Source organism: Pecten maximus, chromosome 1 (assembly GCF_902652985.1).
Source record: "Pecten maximus chromosome 1, xPecMax1.1, whole genome shotgun sequence".
Taxonomy (NCBI): domain Eukaryota; kingdom Metazoa; phylum Mollusca; class Bivalvia; order Pectinida; family Pectinidae; genus Pecten; species Pecten maximus.
In genome coordinates, this window is record NC_047015.1 from 16,683,956 (window position 1) to 16,702,214 (window position 18,259).

General features: G+C 37.1%; 3 protein-coding genes across 6 annotated transcripts in view; 1 reads left to right on the top strand and 2 right to left on the bottom strand.

Annotated features, from left to right (window-relative positions):
• On the bottom strand, positions 1-12,084 carry LOC117326285 (cytosolic Fe-S cluster assembly factor nubp2-like). 4 transcript variants are annotated; one of them, XR_004532460.1, is made up of 9 exons: positions 12,009-12,082; positions 8,034-8,152; positions 7,634-7,722; positions 7,190-7,299; positions 6,672-6,826; positions 5,993-6,103; positions 4,412-4,481; positions 1,205-2,339; positions 1-1,163 (listed from the first exon to the last, which is right to left on the bottom strand). XR_004532460.1 is itself a non-coding variant. In XM_033882971.1 (8 exons), exons 1-8 carry the CDS (start codon positions 12,025-12,027, stop codon positions 2,197-2,199), a joined length of 816 nt encoding a protein of 271 aa, XP_033738862.1. In that variant the 5' UTR covers positions 12,028-12,082; the 3' UTR covers positions 1-2,196. The 4 variants fall into 4 exon arrangements, 2 of the variants coding, with proteins under 2 accessions (XP_033738862.1, XP_033738878.1); XR_004532461.1 differs by having other exon boundaries at positions 1-671; positions 713-2,339; XM_033882971.1 differs by having other exon boundaries at positions 1-2,339.
• LOC117326306 lies at positions 12,080-17,349 on the top strand. The gene is made up of 2 exons (XM_033882997.1): positions 12,080-12,374; positions 15,336-17,349. The coding sequence occupies exons 1-2, from the start codon at positions 12,137-12,139 to the stop codon at positions 15,584-15,586; spliced, it is 489 nt and encodes a 162-aa protein (XP_033738888.1). The 5' UTR covers positions 12,080-12,136; the 3' UTR covers positions 15,587-17,349.
• Positions 17,086-18,259, bottom strand: part of LOC117326280 (crossover junction endonuclease EME1-like) — a 19,937-nt gene continuing 18,763 nt past the window's right edge. The window contains exon 11 of the mRNA XM_033882959.1: positions 17,086-17,758. Within this exon, the coding sequence (XP_033738850.1) occupies positions 17,648-17,758 (111 nt within the window). The 3' untranslated portion in view covers positions 17,086-17,647. The remainder of the gene's footprint in view (positions 17,759-18,259) is intronic.

Here is an 18,259-nt window from a genome sequence, read left to right on the forward strand (position 1 = left end):
TTGTATTTCCTCCACAATGGAATTTATTCAACTTCCATCCATAACCATGTAACAAAGTGCTAAATCATCATACCTCCTCCAGGTACAATCTAAAGCTGAACACAGTTTTCAATATTTTTAGCACGTCTTGTTTATCTTTGAAATATGATTGATCATACTTAAAAAGTCTCTGAAATATGCTCATCCAAAAACGAGATTTAGCCGAGATTTAGCCAAGGTTTACCACAAACCAGGTAAGCTAGTTATTGCAACAGGGACAATTGTGCTAGAGCAAAAGGCAATAAACATGATCATGCACTGATATTCGATGGATAAATATGTTCATCAATAAAATGAAAAGCATCCTCCTACACTGTATAACACTAGTACATGTATTACAAGTATCCTCAGCACTCCAAAAGAAAATAACAATACAGCTCTAGATATCATTTATACAGTCTCAAATATCAGGCAGATTAAGTTGAAGAGGAATGGTTCAGTAACCGAACTTTCAACACCAACTTTACACATTAACTATACATTCTAATGTACTTTGGGATATTTTAGTTGGGGTCATATTTAGGTTTATTTGGTGCCTGGCATGAAAGTGCCAAAATTTAATACACGGAATTATGTAACGAGTAAGATGTCTATCTTTGTTTGGTGAAACCATCAACAGGAGTTGTTCATACCTGTAATAGGAGATACATTTCAGACAATGCCTTGTTCATACCTGTAATAGGAGATACATTTCAGACAATGCCTTGTTCATACCTGTAACAGGAGATACATTTCAGACAATGCCTTGTTCATACCTGTAATAGGAGATACATTTCAGACAATGCCTTGTTCATACCTGTAATAGGAGATACATTTCAGACAATGCCTTGTTCATACCTGTAACAGGAGATACATTTCAGACAATGCCTTGTTCATACCTGTAACAGGAGATACATTTCAGACAATGCCTTGTTCATACCTGTAACAGGAGATACATTTCAGACAATGCCTTGTTCATACCTGTAACAGGAGATACATTTCAGACAATGCCTTGTTCATACCTGTAACAGGAGATACATTTCAGACAATGCCTTGTTCATACCTGTAACAGGAGATACATTTCAGACAATGCCTTGTTCATACCTGTAACAGGAGATACATTTCAGACAATGCCTTGTTCATACCTGTAACAGGAGATACATTTCAGACAATGCCTTGTTCATACCTGTACTTTTAACATTGTACAATAAACACTACACATACATCACCTGAGACTTGATATCTAGGTTTGTGTGTAATCAATAACAAGGAATTATTACAGTATAATGCTGTATATCCAGACTCCTGATGTGTCCACACATCATAATGTTGTAATGAATTATAGGAACATCTGCATGACCAAACAGATTAATGTAAAGTATCCCCAAACAGGTTTGATAAAAATCTGTCAACAGAATAACAGAAACTTTGTATACAAAATATCAGAAGGTATTATGTCTTCAACCTCTAACAATTAACAGACAACTTAACATCATTGAGCAGGAGTGAAGCCGACACAACACAGTGCTGTAGGCCAGTAACATAGTAACATCTGTGTCCACACCTTGCATAGATCACCGAGAAAGACCTTAACACCTGTGAAAGGCACAGAGTGACTACCATCATATATTCCATACCATACATACATATTCCATCTCACTGTGTTGATCAAAGGTATAGGATAGGTAGCCAGGTGGAAAGTTTTCTGGTACAACTCAGATGAAGAGTATTCAAATTATCCTGATAACTTATTAGGACAAGGTATAAGTGAATTCCCAATAAAATCCCTACACCATTTATTGTGACATATTGAGTGGTTTAGTCTCCTAATGTCTGTTTTATATAGGCCTCTGTAAATCTGTACACCATGGGCTCTGACTCCATCATACAGTGTACTGACAAGTCATTCCACCATCAAGCAATATTTGTGCAATAACTTAACATCACTACACATGTAAGCTAACACAGAACAAAACATAAACATATTTATATATTATCAACATCAATAACGTTCATCTGTGTGTTTTAAACATCAATACACACTACGTAATCTTTGGTGTTCCAAACCAAAAACTGTGGTATCATGCTAAGGAGTGTATCCCTTCATTGAACAGAGGACAAGTCTTGTCTAATGAGTTGGTGTGGTCCCAGATTAGAGATCTCGGAGTTTCACAGAGATCAAGGCAGATCTCGGTCGATGCGGACAAGTCTCTCTATGACAGCATCCAACGCTTTGTGGGTAGGTGTATCACTGAATGCCTCCAGGAAATTCTTGCCCTGCTCCAGACAGTGAGTCAGCTTAGGGTCGAGAGGGATACAGCCTGTAAAACAGACAGTGAGCCAACTTAGGGTCGAGAGGGATACAGCCTGTAAAACAGTGAGTTAGCTTAGGGTCGAGAGGGATACAGCCTGTTAAACAGACAGCGAGTCAGCTTAGGGTCGAGATGGATACAGCCTGTAAAACAGACAGTGAGTCAGCTTAGGGTTGAGAGGGATACAGCCTGTAAAACAGTGAGTCAGCTTAGGGTCGAGATGGATACAGCCTGTAAAACAGTGAGTCAGCTTAGGGTCGAGAGGGATACAGCCTGTAAAACAGACAGTGAGCCAACTTAGGGTCGAGAGGGATACAGCCTGTAAAACAGACAGTGAGTCAGCTTAGGGTCGAGAGGGATACAGCCTGTCAAACAGACAGTGAGCCAACTTAGGGTCGAGAGGGATACAGCCTGTAAAACAGACAGTGAGTCAGCTTAGGGTCGAGAGGGATACAGCCTGTAAAACAGTGAGTCAGCTTAGGGTCGAGAGGGATACAGCCTGTAAAACAGACAGTGAGTCAGCTTAGGGTCGAGAGGGATACAGCCTGTAAAACAGACAGTGAGCCAACTTAGGGTCGAGAGGGATACAGCCTGTAAAACAGACAGTGAGTCAGCTTAGGGTCGAGAGGGATACAGCCTGTAAAACAGACAGTGAGTCAGCTTAGGGTCGAGAGGGATACAGCCTGTAAAACAGACAGTGAGCCAGCTTAGGGTCGAGAGGGATACAGCCTGTAAAACAGACAGTGAGTCAGCTTAAGGTCGAGAGGGATACAGCCTGTAAAACAGACAGTGAGTCAGCTTAGGGTCGAGAGGGATACAGCCTGTAAAAAGTGAGTCAGCTTAGGGTCGAGAGGGATACAGCCTGTAAAACAGTGAGTCAGCTTAGGGTCGAGAGGGATACAGCCTGTAAAACAGACAGTGAGTCAGCTTAGGGTCAAGAGGGATACAGCCTGTAAAACAGACAGTGAGTCAGCTTAGGGTCGAGAGGGATACAGCCTGTAAAAAGTGAGTCAGCTTAGGGTCGAGAGGGATACAGCCTGTAAAACAGTGAGTCAGCTTAGGGTCGAGAGGGATACAGCCTGTAAAACAGACAGTGAGTCAGCTTAGGGTCGAGAGGGATACAGCCTGTAAAACAGTGAGTCAGCTTAGGGTCGAGATGGATACAGCCTGTAAAACAGACAGTGAGTCAGCTTAGGGTCAAGAGGGATACAGCCTGTAAAACAGTGAGTCAACTTAGGGTCGAGAGGGATACAGCCTGTTAAACAGACAGTGAGCCAACTTAGGGTTGAGAGGGATACAGCCTGTTAAACAGACAGTGAGTCAGCTTAGGGTCGAGATGGATACAGCCTGTAAAACAGCGAGTGAGTCAGCTTAGGGTTGAGAGGGATACAGCCTGTAAAACAGACAGTGAGTCAGCTTAAGGTAGAGAGGGATACAGCCTGTAAAACAGACAGTGAGTCAGCTTAGGGTCGAGAGGGATACAGCCTGTAAAACAGACAGTGAGTCAGCTTAGGGTCGAGAGGGATACAGCCTGTAAAACAGACAGTGAGTCAGCTTAAGGTCGAGAGGGATACAGCCTGTAAAACAGACAGTGAGTCAGCTTAGGGTCGAGAGGGATACAGCCTGTAAAACAGACAGTGAGTCAGCTTAGGGTCGAGAGGGATACAGCCTGTAAAACAGACAGTGAGTCAGCTTAGGGTCGAGAGGGATACAGCCTGTAAAACAGACAGTGAGTCAGCTTAAGGTCGAGAGGGATACAGCCTGTAAAAAGTGAGTCAGCTTAGGGTCGAGAGGGATACAGCCTGTTAAACAGACAGTGAGTCAGCTTAGGGTAGAGAGGGATACAGCCTGTAAAACAGCAAGTCAGCATAGAGTTGAGAGGGATACAGCCTGTAAAGCAGTGTGTTACGTCTACGTTTGTTACAAGTGTGTAAATTTCATTAAATCATCTTCTGATATATATTTTGACACTTTATCTTTTTAAAACCTTCTGCTAGTGTAGATATCAAAGGCAGAAATTCACATACATTTCAAAGGATTTCATTGAAACCTTATTGTAAAATACGGACATTTATACCTACCCAGAAAAGGTACATGGAACTGCTTTGCCAATGACTCCCCTCCACCCTTTGAAAAAATGTTGGTACATTCCTGAGAAAAGAAGAAATATAGTAATAAATGTAAACTTTATTTACTTAAAAACAGTTTGAAACAATTTCTATATACTTACATCCATCAGACTATACAGTAATAAAGTAATACAATCTACATGTAAGTGTTTCATTGTAAACATTAAACAACTTAATTGAATATTTTACATTTTAAAATAAAGCTGACAAAACTACTTGTGTTCACATAAAAAGGACACATTTATTGTTCAATGTGGACAGACATACCCACACATGTTCTGTATACCAAGGTCACACTTACTGTACAATGTGGACAGACAAACCCACTGATGTTCTGTATACCAAGGTCACACTTACTGTACAATGTGGACAGACATACCCACTCATGTTCTGTATACCAAGGTCACACTTACTGTACAATGTGGACAGACAAACCCACTCGTGTTCTGTATACCAAGGTCACACTTACTGTACAATGTGGACAGACAAACCCACCCATGTTCTGTATACCAAGGTCACACTTACTGTACAATGTGGGCAGACAAACCCACTCGTGTTCTGTATACCAAGGTCACACTTACTGTACAATGTGGACAGACAAACCCACTCAAGTTCTGTATACCAAGGTCACACTTACTGTACAATGTGGACAGACAAACCCACCCATGTTCTGTATACCAAGGTCACACTTACTGTACAATGTGGACAGACAAACCCAATCATGTTCTGTATACCAAGGTCACACTTACTGTACAATGTGGACAGACATACCCACTCGTGTTCTGTATACCAAGGTCACACTTACTGTACAATGTGGACAGACATACCCACTCGTGTTCTGTATACCAAGGTCACACTTACTGTACAATGTGGACAGACAAACCCACCCATGTTCTGTATACCAAGGTCACACTTACTGTACAATGTGGACAGACAGAACCACTCGTGTTCTGTATGCCAAGGTCACACTTACTGTACAATGTGGACAGACAAACCCACCCATGTTCTGTATACCAAGGTCACACTTACTGTACAATGTGGACAGACAAACCCACCCATGTTCTGTATACCAAGGTCACACTTACTGTACAATGTGGACAGACAAACCCACTCGTGTTCTGTATACCAAGGTCACACTTACTGTACAATGTGGGCAGATAAACCCACCCATGTTCTGTATACCAAGGTCACACTTACTGTACAATGTGGGCAGACAAACCCACCCATGTTCTGTATACCAAGGTCACACTTACTGTACAATGTGGACAGACAAACCCAATCATGTTCTGTATACCAAGGTCACACTTACTGTACAATGTGGACAGACAAACCCACCCATGTTCTGTATACCAAGGTCACACTTACTGTACAATGTGGATAGACAGAACCTCTCATGTTCTGTATACCAAGGTCACACTTACTGTACAATGTGGATAGACAGAACCTCTCATGTTCTGTATACCAAGGTCACACTTACTGTACAATGTGGACAGACAAACCCACTCATGTTATGTATACCAAGGTCACACTTACTGTACAATGTGGACAGACAAACCCACTCATGTTCTCTATGAGACCAATGACTGGAATGTGGGTCTTTTTACAAAAGGTTAATTCCCTTCGCACATCTCCAACAGCTACGGCCTGTAAACATAGAAGGACATACAAATCACATATTTTAGGCTTTTCAACAACTGGCAACAGAGCAACTTAAACTAAGCAGAGTCTAATCAAAGTTAGTTAGGAAGTAGAGGCCTTCATGCTACGTATAGAGACTTGTATCTATATAGACAAGTATCATGGAAATCCCTGTGATACTGCCATAGTTATCTCCCTTCCCCAGTGATGTAGTACACCTCAAAGTTCACATACACTTTTGATGACTGTAGGACATTCAAGATCACAAGATCAAAGATTTTTAAAATGAAAAGGTCAATGAACTGAACTGTTGAAAATGAGAAAATGGGTAGAACAAAAGTTGAATGCCTCTGAGTTATTGAGATGGGTCCATGAGATGGGTCCATGAGATGGGTCCATAAATGTTCAAAGGAGGAGTCTGACAATTGAAGTCCACAACTGTGCTGATGATTACAGCCTTTTCAGTTTAAAAATATGAATGAAGGGGATGGTGATTGCCGTGAAAATATAGATGGTTGTAAGTTTGATATCACTGCACACTATCCTAACATATCAGTGACCGCTGTCCTGGTACCTGAGGTGTAGTGACTAGAACGGCTCCATCAGGATTGTAGGATTTGAGACTCTCCACTACACTTATGTGTTCATCTGATGTACCAGGGGGCGTGTCTATCACTAGGTATTCAAGGTCACGCCACACCACGTCACTGAGGAACTGCTTGATCATGGCTGAAGTAAAAAATATACATACAGTAGTTAAATATACAGTAGAGCTGTGATCACAAAAACTGCTCATCATGAAAATAAAAGTAGAGGAATACGATTGCCTATTTCATGCTTTCTCCAATGAAATGCACCAGTTTTACTTAAAAGTTTTAAAAAGCTGAAACTTTTAACCATGTTCAATAAAAATGACCTGTACACTTTTTCTGTACATCTTACCCAAATCTGATCATAAATCTAAAGACTACATGCATATCTTATTTTTCAACATATTCCAAAGATTCTTTAACTTGCTTGAAAGATTCTATTGCTAAATGAAAAACTCTGTTCAGGAGAGCTACGCATGTGTAAGTGTGAAGATTTTGTCACCTGTTTTCTTGGGCCCTCTCCACACAATAGCGTCATTGGCATCCTCTAGGAGAAACGCTATGGACATCACAGACAAATGCTGGTCTTTGTCCACAAACACAGGCAACCATCTAATAACAAATTAGTAAAGGAGTCATGTGGCAACATATTCAAAGTGCACAACCAAGAGAAGCCTATGCATGAAATTTGAGCAATATCCATCCAGTTCTTCTTGAGAAATAGTGATAACTGGATCATAAAAGAACAGGTATTGAATATATGAACAATGACAGAATCATATAATAACAGATATTGAATATTTGAATGATAACAGGATCAGTATTTTGAATCAATGGGATATACAAGTCATTTAACATTACTAACTCATTGGATTAAAAATAAAATTATTTCTTTTCAAAAAGTATTACCTCGGCTAGTTTTCAAATAATACTTAATATTACAAACCCTTCTGGACACTGGTGAATATCTTGGTTTTGCAGATTGAACATGCGTGGAATACTTGGTCCACATAAATCCAGGTCCAATAATCCTACCTGTCGCACAAATGACAACAATTCACACAAAGCACTCCCTCCATAAATAAAACAGTATTCATTAATCTTTGATCAATAAAGGCTGGCAAAAAAATACATTGAAAATGTATTAAGTTTCACAAAGCATTAAAAAGTAGAAAAAAGGCAAATAATCAAATAGAAATCTCAAAATGTTGTAAAGCAACTCCTACTGCTGTTTGACCAGCCAAGATATAGTACCATGATGTAAAGCAAATGATAGGTAAGTATCAAGAGGTTTTACTGTCGAATATAGAATGAAGTTAAATAAGTAGTGAACAAATGTACAGTACCTTTTTACCAGCATGTTTGAGACCAAGGGCTATCTGAGTAGCCACAGTACTCTTGCCAACTCCTCCTTTTCCAGACAGGACAAGAATGACATGTTCAATATGGGACAAATGGTCTGTTCCTATAAAATATAGTATAACATTGCTTTTTTTAATTATGTATGGATCCTCCTATACTTGTAAATCCTGTAGTAGTATCAAAGATTAGTCTGACAGGGGAAGGGAGCTAACTCTTCAAGGAGATATTGATATACAAAGAGCAGCTAAATCGAGCACTGCACAAATCAAGTCATACAGTGAAACAGAGACAAAAATTGGATAAAACAAAAGACTGCACAAGCCACCACTACTCTGAAATTAACAGGAGTTATCAAAAGACAACATAGCTCGCCGAATGGGTTCAAATTTGGAATTAGTTTCTTAAAAGTAGGTCAAAGGTCACAGTCAGGTCAGCAAGTCCACAAATGTAGACTAATAATGGAAAGGTCTTGTCACAACGAACACACATGTCAAATATAAAAGCCCTACCTTGTACAGCTAACATACAGTATCAAGGTTAAAGCTAACATACAGTGGCCGAGGTTAAAGTGTTTTAAAAATAGATCAAAGGTCAAGGTCAGCAGGTCCACAAATGCAGTACCAATGGAAATGTCTTGTTACATGGAGCACATATGTCAAATACCTAAGTTGCATCCTCATTAGTATATCCACAACACTATTTTCATAAATACTTCAACCTAGCTGTCTAAGGACGATGCCATTGCCGACGTGGATAATAGCAATTGCTTTCCTGGACTTTATTCCTGCATAAGGTAAAACATATGTGTGAAGTGCAATGAACAATATCACTATGCAGCAATGTGCAAATCTACACATCAGGCAGTTGTGTACATCACTTTAAATCAAAAACTTCTATCTTATTACCATAGCAACCCAAGTTTTCGCAACTGTTCCCATCATGTTCAGCTGCCCACAATGTATGTACCAATTTTCAGCAAAATATCATACATTATCTAAATTTTGACCAATCAGAGACCTCCATTTCATTGTTTTAGGCACCCTTTAAAATCCTTTAGTACCGAATTTCAGCAGATTAGACAATGCCTTCTACAATCTGAAGCCAAACAAGAGGCCCATGGGGCCTGTATCGGTCTCCTGATTGGATTAGACCAAACGACAAAAATGTTCATGTTCAATTCATTAATCTTGAACAATGCTATACATTGTATATGGTTATAGTGGGGATCCCAACTGCTTTGAAGAAATAATGAAGCCCAGACTCTCTAAGGGTATGAAAGACCTCAAGGATTGCTTTTACAACATGATCGTGTTTAAAGAGACTAAGTCCCTTAGGGTGGGAAAAGACCCTTGGGCCTAATTTTACATCAGAATGGTGTTCATTCCTTAACGTCCAGCGATGCAATACCTGGTTATGGGATGGAGGGTCACAGCAACCATTTATGCAAAATCTATTCCCCAAAGATGCTTCTGACCAAATTGGGTTCAAATCCATTCATAAATTTATGACAAGTACCAGGTAGCAATTTAAAGAAATTACCTCTATTTTCCCTGTTGGGGCCCCGCCCCTTTAGCCCCTAGGGCATCATAGCATCATTTACACAAAATCTGTTCCTCTTCCCCAAGGATGTTTCTGGCCAAATTGAGTTAAAATCCATTCATAAATTTATTACTAGTAGCGATTTAAAGGAATTGCCTGTATTTCCCCTATTTGCCCCCGTCAGCATAAATGCAAAATCTGTTTCCCTTTCCCCATGTTTCTGACTAAATTAGGTTCAAATCCATTCATAACTTAATGACTAGTAGTGATTTAAACGAATTACCTCTATTTCCCCTTTTGGGCCCGCCCCTCTGGCCCCTTGGGGGTCAGAATCGTCATTTATGCAAAATCAGTTTCCCTTCCCCCAAAGATGTTTCTGACCAAATTTTGTTAAAAATCCACTATGTATTTAATGACCAGTAGCGATTTAAAGCAAATGCTGACGGATTAGGGATGGACAAAGGGACGACGGATGCCGCACCATGGCATAAGCTCAAAGTAATAGTATATGTTGGTATAGTAGATAGTGTCATACTACACTGTACACCAATACATGTATTAGACAAGTCAGTACTTTCAGTACACATACTTTGATTGTTTGATATTCCAGCTGGAGTACCTCAATACAGCACAAGTAAGATAGTCAACTTATGTTAATGAAAATTAATATTTACATTTCTAATTTTCAGAAGCCTGTTAAGTGTCAAATCACGAAACGGTTTTCATCATTGTGTTTATCATACCATACCAATCAAATACCAACTTTCATGAAAATCAAACAATATCTAATAACAACCACTGGACATTCCTTTTGTGGACTATGTTCATTTTTTTTTTCGGTTTTATCTTAGGGCATGTCTCATTCCATTTCTCAAATCATGTTGATGCCCCAATGTTTGGTTTTATTTTGTTTAACGTTCTATTAACAGCCAGCGTCATTTAAGGACGTGCCAGGTTTTGAGACGGAGGAAAGCCAGAGTACCCGGAGAAAACCCACTGGCCTACGGTCAGTACCTGCCCCACGTAGGTTTTGAACTCGCAACCCAGAGGTGAAGGTCTAGTGATAAAGTTTCGGGACACCTTAACCACTTGGCCACAATGGCCCCAAATAGAACAAGAAGAAAGAATGATAATAATAAGAAGAATCCAGGTAAAACTTTGTCTAGTGGACTTAATTATTTTACAACTACAATGTATGTACAACAGAATGGGGAACCAGAATTACAAGTCGTCGTGGAAATGATAGATCTGACACAAATAATGAAGCAACCATTGATGTATCTTTACAATTCCAGTGATGCAAAGACAGTGATTCAGATCTTCCTAGCATCCACTATATACATACAAATGTATTCAAATAAATGTATTGACTATAAAACCAATTCATATTAGAATGAATATTCAGACCCTGCCTTCACTACTCGCTGGCATGACCATCTGTTAGAAAGTGTCTGTCAGTCATCCAGAGCAACAATTACATACATGCCAGACTTCCTGGCCTGAGACAAAATCTCCCATATTTTCAAGTTATTTATTGTCTCCCGGGAGAAGAGTCTGAATTCCTGAATTTCGTGATTCCAAAAAATTGAAAATTTATTGTTTCAAAATCGAGTAAAAATTTTGCTATTCATGTTACGCACAAATATCACTAATCTTAAGTAAAAATCCCTAAAATAATCATCAAACTCCCTTATTGGTCTTCAAAAAGTTTATACATGTAATTATCAAATCTAAATTCATTTCAGCACTTCTAGCAAAATCAAAACCATTACAGTCAAAAATATGTACATTGTACTTAAAAGAAAAAAAATATGCTTCACCTACTTACAAAGTACCAAATAACACAGGGTTCTGTATCTAATTAGTATAATTATTGAAAAAATATAATATAATTTTTATAGAAATATCACCAGATCAAGGGGCATGTGTAAATAATAACTCCAAGTAAAAAGGCTTGTTAGAAACTGAAGAAACTCATATCAACAATTGCACCTTAAAAACAAACATGTTTTATTGGAGTGGTGATAATGACAAGTAGGCCTTTTGCATCTCTATAGTATAGGCCTATATAGAGTAGTTATATAGAGTAGTATAGCAATTTTCCGTTACAGAAACACATTAAGTTCCTCTACATCTCAATCAGATATTTGCAGTGACAATATATTGAATTAATAGTTAATTTTGCTACTATGGACACTGGCTGACCGAAACGCCTTGGGCCTACAATATTGTAATTGTCAATCACCGAAACGTCCGGGTATCTAAATGACTATATTCTGATTATGATCCTAATTCCTTCGTATCTACAAATATACCTATCTTACTGAAAAAAAGTAGTTAATAAACAGGATATGGCAAAAAAAGAAAAAAAAACTACATTCTATAAGTATTGCGACTTGTATCTTTTTGGGCGTTTATACCTGACATGGGCGCAGACATCTTGAACTCAATCACTGGGACGCTTTTTATTGATCTTAACGTGCCATTCGAGATTTTACGTGATTTTGGATGAAACGCAACGCACCTCGCTGCAGACGGTATTTTTGAGATGGATGTATTTGGATTTAACGTTTCTCTGACCAACGCAATAACTATTGTGTTGACAGTGATAGTACTTTTAGTTTCATCTGTTTATACTTTGAGAAACATCATTCGGATATGGAGGAAAGGTCAGATCAATCCGCAGACAACAGACGCGATGCAAGGAAAGGAAGATAGGCCTGACGCGGATGTCGCCTCAGCAGCTCAGACAGATGCCATTAACGAAAATCCAGTGACGAAAACAGGTGCTTTGTCTTAGTTCGAATTGAAATATAAAAGTAGCTGTTACAAGCAATATGAGAAAATATGTCTCAGAATAATTTCCTTTAAAATAACTAGCAATTTATTTATAAATACTATTCTAGTCTTGACAATAGACATACATCTGGTTACCGTGGTTTCTAGACGTTTCTATGGTGACTACTACAGTATAGGTTAAACCACGAATGGAAGATAATTGGCTTAAAGCCTGTGAAACATATATTGCGGTGGGGACATTGGAGGAATTTGTCTATTATGTGTGAAATATATTTATATTCACATGTGATTTAGACATGAAATCTGCAGTAAACAAATCTTTTTTATGGAATGTGTCTGTTTCAATACTTGATATAACGAAAACTAAAGAAGTTAAAGAGCTCACACAACTAAGTATTTTATTTGGCCTATAGGTTATTACTAGTGACTCCATCCCTTCATTTACTCATTTGAAGTCCAAATGATGTGAAATTTATATCAAGTTAAAGTTTGATTTTTTCACTACCTGATAAATTATGTTATTGCACAGGTTTAATTGCAAATAAGAGCACACAGGTACTCGAAAGACAGTAACCCTGATATTTACAGTTCATTGGGGAACCCTCATGATCACCTGATGCTTGGTTGGTAACCCGTTCTTCGCCATCCAGTAACCAAATTCCAAAGATCATTTAAACAAGATCCTTCAGGATCTTGGCACCCACCGTTATCCGGTCTTGTTAATAATTTGAAAACAAGAGGAACCAGCATATCAATTTAAATAGGAGAAAGATCCATCAAGAACTAAGAGTAATCAGGTTAACAAACTTCAACAAAGACGTAAAAGTGGAACCTATGAAATTCAATAATTATCCATGAATTAACTTTCTCAGAAATAGCTATAAACATCAAGTCATCAACTGTCAAAAATTGAAATGGCCATTTCAGCCTTCAATTTAAAAAAAAAAAACTTTCAGAGAAATGTATGTTATGGCGTCAACAAACTTCAACTATGTAAGATCAAAATGGCCACCTGTTAGCCATCTTGTTTTCTATAATCGGTCTCAAAATGGAACATACACAATTAAGGACAAAGGGAAATCTACAGGTGAAATTTGAGAAAGACCCTTCTGAGATATACTACAGCCATAGCAATCTCTAAAAATGTTAAAATAGATGCTTGTAATTGTCAACAATCATTCCCAAAGTAGAGTGTGGAAGGGGCTCCCACATCTGAAATTCAAGAATGGTTGATCTATAGCTAGTGCTTCTCCAGATTTAGCAACAACCAGAATTGTTAGACAGATGGTCACCAGACATGGAATGAAGAGAGATTGAATACAAGAGGCCCATGGGCCTTAACGGTCACCTGAGCTATGATATATTTAAGCATATTTGACCACTGTGATCTTGAATGAAGATCAAGGTCATCCATTTGAACAAATTTGGTAGCCCTTCATCCCAGCATGCTACATACCTAATATTGGGTCTCTGGGCCTTTTGGTTATAAATTTAAAGATTTAAACATATTTGACCCCTGTGACCTTGAATGAAGGTCAAGGTCATCCATTTGAACAAATTTGGTAGCCCTTCATCATAGCATACTTCAGACCGAATATTGGGTCTCTGAGCCTCTTAGTTATCAAGAAGAAGTTGTTTAAAAAAATTAGCATACTTGACCCGTGACCTTGAATGAAGGTCAAGGTCATCCATTTGAACAAACTTGGAAGCCTTTCATCCCAGCATGCTACTGACCTAACATTGGGTCTCTGGGCCTTATGTTATCAAGAAGAAGTTGTTTAAAAGATTTTAGCATACCGTTTTTGACCTAATAAGGGCGCAGGGTGCGGGTAATTGACAGTGGGGGCACCCTAATTAAGACTAGTTATTCTGAAGTTTTATGAAACAGACTATACCTGATAGCAGAATACCCAAGGCTGTGGAAACGGTAAAATATTCAGTCATAAAAATATTCCAAATGAAGATATCTATTCATTATGATATAATAAGCTTAAACATCACTTGAATATTCCAGTGTAAACTTGTAAACCATGCCAGCTGATCTTTAGACCAGAGAACGTGTGTTCCACCATTTATGTTCAAATGGAACTCTTTTGTGTTCTATTTATATAGACACAGGTGATTTCCCAAATCGTATCAGACATTGTTTTCTTTGACCTAATAATGGATTTACAATGTCTTTTACTAGCTTTCTGTTCTGAACAAAAGTTATTTATCAACAAGAATGAAGTCTTTTACTTTATCTTCAAATAAAGATGGTAAGTTATTATTTGTATGTGTGTTTAGTTTCGGGTGCTCTTTGCACTGACATGTCATCTGTAGGAATGGACAAAATGTGGCGAAAACTTGTGTTCTAGTTACTTAATTTGCTGAAGAACATTGAACACATAACGTATCAAAACATTTCACATGAATTATTACTTTTGAACACCATTTTGACACTCGGTCAAAGATTTATTTCCTTGAAAAAAGGTAGGGGCGCCCTTAGGTCAAATACGGTATTTAACCCGTGACCTTGAATGAAGGTCAAGGTCATCGATTTGAACAAACTTTGTAGCACTTTATATAATCATGCCAGCAGGCTAAACATCCAATATCAGGTCTCTGGGCCTGTTGGTTATTGAGAAGAAGTTGAAAATGTAAGTTGTTTACGATGGATGCCGGACAAAAGGCGATCGCAATAGGTCAACTGAGACTTTGTCTCGGGTGACCTTAAAATGTAGATACAAATATTTGTCCAATCCTGAAGTTATTGATATCCCTTTCACAAGCAAAGATGTGAAAATATACAATAGGGTCAGTTTTGATTTGTATCACCAAGATTCTCTTTAATTGAGTCCTTTATGATGATCTAAATATATAAATATGTTTTTTGCATTTACTCAGATCTGCTGTATACTATATATAGGTATTGCACATCTTCTTACATTATTTTCTTATTTTTGTAGGAGCAGTCAATTTGGATGACATAGATCCTGTAGAGTATTGTGAACATATTCAGAGTGAAGTGAAGAAAGCCAAACAACGAGTAACAAACAAGAAGATTGTGGAGGAACTGACACCTGAACAAGTTCACGAGGAACGCGAGATTCAGCAACAGCAACTTCAAAATATTTACAAACTAATGCAGGCACAGAATGAAAAGTTTGGTGTCAACAGCCTTGACGAAGTCCAACAACAAATGAAGTTGTATGCATAAATACCATGCTTCATTTGTAATTAATTATTCCACTTAGATTTTGTTATCAATGTTAATGTTATTGTGTTTTGCATTTTAAACAACATGCCGTCCTTATTGTCAGTTATGGTGAGAAAATTTAATGTGTTGTAAATACATGTACAAATGAATTGTGTTACTTGTGATTTTGTTAAATCATAATGATGAATAGGAAATCCGGATCCAATATTGACCAGGACTTCAAAGGTCTACTGTCATACAATTTTCCCGGAATGTAAACCAAAATTGATCAAAGGGTATTACATATGATGATTGTTACATAATTTTGTAATAATACCATTGAGATTAAAGTTCTATATATATTGATAATTATACAATGATGCACAGGTATACTTCTGATATATAAAGTATCACTTTTATAAAATTATGTTTTAATGAAATATATTGAACAAATTACACAAAGAAGCACAAAAATATATTTTAATCCGATTCCTGACATCAACAATTTTTGACCTAAATTGGATAAACAGGCTTTAGTATACTATACATTTATTTATACATAGATTAGATGATTGTATTTGAAATTTTGTCAAATGTGAACAAATTTATTACCGGGTATATAGCAAAATCTTAGAAGTTCATATATGTTTTTAATCTTTCATCAATATTTCCCAAGGGTACAATGTATTCCCATTCATTCTGTACAAACTTTGTCACAAAACATACCATACAAAGCAAGATTTGTTACCAGGTAGTGCATTCCAGAAATATTGATAATTCTGTATTTCTGTACTAAAAATTGTGTTGTTTGATTATCACCTATAGGTACTTCTGGCAGGGGCTATGTTTGTACAGTGTCCATCAATTTGTTAACTATACCAGTGATTTATGGCATTGTTCACCAACGTTGGCTCATTTTTGTCACCTGTTATAGTTATAATCTAATTTGGATTGTAATTTCTTCTGGGCACAAACAGTTATTTTATTTTGTATGCAAATACCTCTTGGGATGTCATACAATGGCAGTGTAGCAAACTGAAATCAGGTCTAATGTCCCACTGTTTTAATAGCAGGGATATTAATCCTTTGTTTATTTTTGATATAAGTGGAGATAGCTCATAAATAATGCCTTAACTTGTTGTATATGTTTAAGATGTAAATAAACTAAATATGTTTATCTGTATATTTTTTAACATTCATCCTGGTTTGAATCAGAAAAGTCTATTTTGCATCAAGGCTTTAATGCTCGCTCCTCATGTGGTTAAAAAAATAAGGTTACAGGTACATTATGTTCATTTTCAAATATTTAATTGTACATATTAGATTTCTGGTGAATCATGTTTAAATTAGAACTGGGTTTTATATATAAGGAAAAAAAAACAAAAACCAAGAAGGATTCTGACTGAAGAAGCAGAAGAGGACAGAAAGGCCTTGTGAAATGTTTTGTTTCGTTTTTCTTTTATCTGTCCTTTGCAAGAACTTTACTTCATTCAATTTATATATAACAGACTGCAATAATGTGAAATTCAACACTTTATTTTCTAAATTACATTGTTATGTTTACATATATGTACAATGTTTTTCAATGGTTAGTGTGAAAACAATTTAGATCCATGTATAAAATTATTTCATCTAATTCATCATTAGTCAAGATAATCACCTTACAAAGAACAAATACAAAAAATGTATCATATTTTAAGTAAATTAGAACACTGTATATTCCTGTGTTAAGTACATCACGTTACTGGTAAATGGAAATTGCAATAGGTAGGTGCAATAGCAAATTAAAAGGTAGTTATGGTATCATTTCTATAGACTGTTTATAAGCTACAAGATTATCTGTAGAAAGAAACTACACACATTGTGCAGTAGAAATAGAAATGTTTTAAGTTTATTTTTACTTTTTGGTATTCAATTTTGTAGGAGTTAATATCTCAGTAAATTGTTGTTGTTACTTTGTTGTTTTTTCATAAATAAATGAAACATAAGTTTAAATGGATACAGTTTTCATTTGCACCAATTGAGTATGTAATACTTGCATGCATAGTCATTAACATGTAACACCTTAATTAAATATATTTATTATTTGATGATGACATTTGGGTTTCTGCTCATCAGAAACAGGTATATTCTACGAGACATTTCTTTGCCAATTCGACGGGTTGTTCCAAGCACACCTGTTCCACGTCTCACCTGTAAATACAATGTAAAATTGTTTTGTTTGGAATGTTATAGATTTGTGGGAGTCTTGGCATTTTCATCCCAATTTAGAACCAGCATGCTATGAAGAATCAAGATGGCTCCCTTATTAACATGCTGATGAAAAATGTTGCTCTCTCTCTCTCTGTCAGCCACTGTACTGTACACAAGATTATATATAGTGAAGCTGAAACGATTACAATTCTGCACACTTTCAGAACTTAATGTAACCTGGTTGTGATATATGAAAGTCAATTCTCATACATAGAAAATATTTCATAATACCCAAAACAACATATTTATCACCTCATCCATGCCAAATACTGTTGAGTAGGAAAGCTAACAAATACTATTTCATTGTCCTACCACAGCTACCTTTACAATGACTGGTTTATCTGTGGTATACAGTAACCCTAGACAACCACCAGATGTATTATGCTGCTATTTTCAAAAGGTTACGACAGAAAATCAATAAATACTGTAGAGGTTCAACTG

What these genes read in the sequence shown, in the direction of transcription:
- LOC117326285 (XM_033882971.1), bottom strand. An exon ending in GAGAGGGCCCAAGAAAACAG is followed by an intron (nt 6,827 to 7,189) that starts GTGACAAAATCT and finishes TTTTTACTTCAG; the next exon opens with CCATGATCAAGCAGTTCCTC. An exon ending in TTGTCTGTCCACATTGTACA is followed by an intron (nt 4,482 to 5,992) that starts GTAAGTGTGACC and finishes TTCTTTTCTCAG; the next exon opens with GAATGTACCAACATTTTTTC.
- LOC117326306 (XM_033882997.1), top strand. Translation starts at nt 12,137, where the DNA reads ATGGATGTATTTGGATTTAACGTTTCTCTGACCAACGCAATAACTATT. An exon ending in AAATCCAGTGACGAAAACAG is followed by an intron (nt 12,375 to 15,335) that starts GTGCTTTGTCTT and finishes TTATTTTTGTAG; the next exon opens with GAGCAGTCAATTTGGATGAC.